This window comes from Sesamum indicum, linkage group LG7, assembly GCF_000512975.1.
Source record: "Sesamum indicum cultivar Zhongzhi No. 13 linkage group LG7, S_indicum_v1.0, whole genome shotgun sequence".
NCBI classification, from domain to species: domain Eukaryota; kingdom Viridiplantae; phylum Streptophyta; class Magnoliopsida; order Lamiales; family Pedaliaceae; genus Sesamum; species Sesamum indicum.
This window is the reverse complement of record NC_026151.1, coordinates 2,572,524-2,576,997: the sequence shown is the minus strand read 5'-3', so window position 1 is coordinate 2,576,997 and position 4,474 is coordinate 2,572,524. Positions and strand designations below refer to the sequence as shown.

The following is a 4,474-nucleotide window of genomic DNA, read 5'->3' as shown; positions in this document are numbered from 1 at the left end:
ATTTAATATTTTAATTTAAATTAATATAGTAAATTTAGTCCAAAGTATCATTAGATATGAACTTAAACCGCAGAAAATGACTACCAAACGCAGTAGACGCCCATCTCCTCCACTTTCCATTAGTTGCTAACAGAATGAAGGTTTTTTGCTAACTAAAACAAAAAGAAGGGGGGTTTTAGCCTATTATAAAAACATGAGGGTATTTTTTGCATATTTTCTAAAACACAAGGAAATTTTATGCATTTTGTCATCGAAAAATACATTCATTTTGTTAAGCTAGCCGGGGGAACACGAGCAATTAGACAATATTTGGAAGTAAAATTGTAAAATGCAAAAGATAATGGCTTGAGTCGAGTCGATCATCGCGCTCTATTAAAGTGCCCTTGCACAATATGTTAAATTTATAAATTATGGGATCAAAGATGCAACAATATCTATCATAGGGGACAAAGGTGCAATTTTCCTTGACAACATTTTTCGCCGTTGTGAAAAGACTGTAAAACCCTCGCATAAACCACAAATTTAAACGCCTGCCACTGCGTGCTGACTGCTAACCATTTCAGCTCTCTGGGCTCTTCCCAAAAGTTCCTCCCTGAGATCGAGTTAGAGATGAGGAGAGTCGCCGGACTCGCCACCATTTGCCGCTCCGTGGAGGGCGTCCTCGCCGCTCCTTCAGTTGCCGGAATCCCCGCCCCCCACCAACGCCTTTTTCAAGCGGGTCTTTTCAGCACCGCCACCAATAAAGGCTCCTCGGCTAGATCTCATTGGTTCTCGTGTAACGGTGTCGCCGCACAAGCCGTTGCGGGGACGGTGTTGTTTTCGGTAGCCGCCACTGCGCTCGTGGAAGAGGTCCACGCCAAAGAGCCCGTGCAGTCCAAATTCCGGCCCAACGACGTGATTCTCTATCAGTATGAAGCTTGCCCTTTTTGTAACAAGGTCAAAGGTATTACGTTTGCTTATTATTTGAGTATGTCTGATGATTCGTTGGGGTGCATTTGCAAGGTATTATTGAATCTAATTAGTGGATACAGGGTCTGGGATTAACAGATGCGTAAAACGACTCTTTTCACATACATATGAATTGTTCCGTAATATGTTGCCGCACTAGATAAATAGGAATTAGTCAGCTACCGCTGATCTATGTTTCTTTTCATTACAATTTGATATTCTAGATTATTGTTAAAATGTTCCAATGGTAGCATTATTTCTGCCATCACTGAAGTTGGTGGCATCCATCTCTATTTGCATGCTTACTTTAGCAAGAACTTTGAGGATCAAGAGTTGGTGCCAGAAATATTGCTACTCAATCTAAACGAACATTAGGTGAATTCCATGTCAGATATGACCAGCCAACTTCACTAAACATATGATTCTGAGCGATGAAATAGAACACTCAGATAGAAGGTTTTGTGCCTAATTTCCAGTATTGCAAGTTTTTAGCATTTCTTTGTATTCATGGTTCTTATCTATCCAGCATTCCTGGACTACTATGATATTCCATACAAGGTTGTGGAGGTCAACCCCATCAGCAAAAAGGAAATAAAGTGGTCTGATTACAAGAAAGTGCCTATTTTGATGGTTGATGGCGAGCAGATGGTTGACTCATCAGGTATTTAACATGTTATAAGAGTACATCTAATTTATAGAATATGGTGGTGTATGCTGGACTACATCTAATTTCCTGGGCAACATCTCCTTTATAGATATATGGTGGTATATGCTGTTTGATTGTAGGTTATAGAATCAACTTTGAAACACTATTCATCCCTTATCTTCATAGATATAATTGATAAATTGACACGAAAGATCCATCCGTCTGGGGCCATTGATTCTGTTGCAGAAGACGAAGAGATGAAGTGGCGTGGGTATGTATTTCTGGCTCTTAACACCTCAGTGTTGTAGCACTTTGACTTCTCTTTGTTGAATTGCTCTTTACCTTGTTTTATAAGATCAATTTTCCACATGATCTTGATGCAATGAGCCAATAGTTTGATGAAGCTTTAGCAATCTTACCATTATTTTATTTGTCAAGCATAATGGTTTCTTGTGCCTTTTCCATTTTCTTACATCTATTTTTCATAGTTGTTGCAAACCTTAATATTTTAGTAATTAAGTTCTTTTACCGTCAATGAAACTACTTTTCTCATTTTGGCAAATGAATATAGTCTCTCAATTAAATTGTTATCCCACTTTCTATTATTGCAGCTGGGTGGACAATCATTTGGTGCATGTATTATCACCTAATATTTACAGAAGTACTTCCGAAGCCCTTGAATCATTTGACTACATCACCCGCAACGGTGAGGTTTTGTTACTCTCATTTGTGTTATTATCTGTGAATTCGAGAGTGCAGCTTATTTGTATATTATTTCAGAGTGAATAGCAAAATTATTGATTGGTTCCTGTGTGCCTACACAAACTCATACACTTTTGCAACAAAATAAACTGCTGGTACTGAAAGAGGTAAAATGAAAAATAAAACTGAAACTCATTCTTTGGTCAGTGTATCTTTTTACTGTGAGGTCAAAGTGGACATTGTTTTCTTTTTCTACGTCTTTGCCGTTTTAACTGGAGGTTTAGTGCCAAAGTATTCTGTAGCTAATTTTTATGTGACTGAAACTGAACATATTTAGCAATATATGCTAACCCTGGGTTAGGTGTCACTGTTGATCTCTGTTTGTGTGTTTGTCTCACTCTCCGTCCAGTGAGTGTGCTTGTTTCCCATTTGGTTTTGTAGGCTTAGCAGTATAAGTATAGACCATGAATTGGTCGTATTATGCATCCTTTCTGCAATGTAATTAAATCAAGGAGCTTTTCTGGAAAACAATAAAGTTACTCATCATAAGATTCTTATTCTAAAATTGTTGGTGGCTGTAAATTACGGCAGATGATGATCATTGGCATCTATAAGAATTGGTGCATCCAGTAAAATATGACTATGGATAATTTTGTCACTTATAAGTCCAAAGAATCAGGGTCCTGCAATGAAGATGTGGACCCTAAAGAGTCCTTCAGTCGACAAAGGTGAATTGATTTATGCGTGTTTATATTCTTTCTTTCCTTTTCACTATTTTGTTTGATCTGTTATGTGGGGGCATGTTCTGGACAACTGGTTATTTCATGAAATCTATTTGTGGGATTATTCAAGACAAGGTATTCATTAACTGTATAGGTGTTTAAGATCGTATTCAGTGTGGGAGATTTATGATATGTTTCTCTTTGAGTTGTCTGGCACTCATCTGGCAGGAAATCCCTTTCCATCCTTGATACTGATATTTTTTCTAGACTACTGTGTGTGACAAACTCAAATGTGCATGCAGAAGAATTTAAATATTATATTAAAATGGACAGAGAAAAATAAGAGATTAGTGAGAACAAGTGAAGACAGTAGAAGTTGGAGAGAGAAAGAGAAGAAATATGAAGAAACTATGTTATAGGCTAAACATGCCAAAAAGTGACCCTCTCCAGTTATGTAATAGTATAGATTGGTATCCTAATTATAATATTTGCATATCATTTGAGCTGACTTCTTTTACCTTATTATTCAGTGAATGTCTTGGGGTAGTGTGTCATGTTGGGGTTGATTTTCTGCCCTCTGGAGATGGAATGTTATGCATCAAGTTCTCTTGAAAATGTTCCATATGACCACTACATATTTTAGTGGTTCTGGATTGTCCAGTATGAACTTTTGAGATACGGCATTATTTCAAGAATTGTCTTGACATTGAGGTCTCCCTTTCCTTTTTTTGGGTGCGGTGCAGGTAACTTCAGCTTTACTGAGAGAATAGCAGCAAAATATGCTGGAGCAGCTGCAATGTATTTTGTCTCCAGGAAATTGAAGAAAAAATATAACATCACTGATGAACGGGCTGCATTATATGAAGCTGCAGAAACATGGGTGGATGCACTTAAGGGTCGAGATTTTCTAGGTTTGTATGCTACTAGTCAGGTATAGGCCAAACATTATAAAATAATAGCTTACCTCTCTTACCTGACCTTCTTTCACCAGGTGGAACGAAGCCTAACTTAGCTGACCTTGCGGTCTATGGTGTTTTACGACCAATTCGCTACCTCAAGTCTGGTAGAGACATGGTAGAGAACACAAGAATTGGTGATTGGTACTCTCGGATGGAAGCTGCTGTGGGTCTGTCTTCCAGAATGCAAGCTTAGTTCAAATAATTGGTCGATCTGATTAGTTCTTCTTACACATTGGGACTCAAAGAATCCAAATGTCTCCCTGTTTAAGTGACATTTCATTCCTATAAGCCTTCATAGAGAGATTGTAGAGCAAGTTTTTGGTATATTTGGAGTCAAAGTTCGACATGGTGGGATTGCCCAAGTACCAAAAGGCGTCCCGGCTTAGATTCATTCTTTGCAAAACTGTATTTTGCACATATATCTTGGGGGCAAGGGGGTTTCCCCTACGCTGTGTCTGCTACACGTGCTGACATGATTGTGGAAACACAGCTGCTGG

At 38.4% G+C, this 4,474-nt stretch overlaps 1 protein-coding gene across 1 annotated transcript; it reads left to right on the top strand.

Annotated features, from left to right (window-relative positions):
• LOC105165991 (prostaglandin E synthase 2) lies at positions 523–4,334 on the top strand. Its single transcript, XM_011085159.2, has 6 exons — positions 523–943; positions 1,475–1,609; positions 1,781–1,865; positions 2,206–2,300; positions 3,762–3,929; positions 4,010–4,334. Exons 1-6 carry the CDS (start codon positions 610–612, stop codon positions 4,168–4,170), a joined length of 978 nt encoding a protein of 325 aa, XP_011083461.1. The 5' UTR covers positions 523–609; the 3' UTR covers positions 4,171–4,334.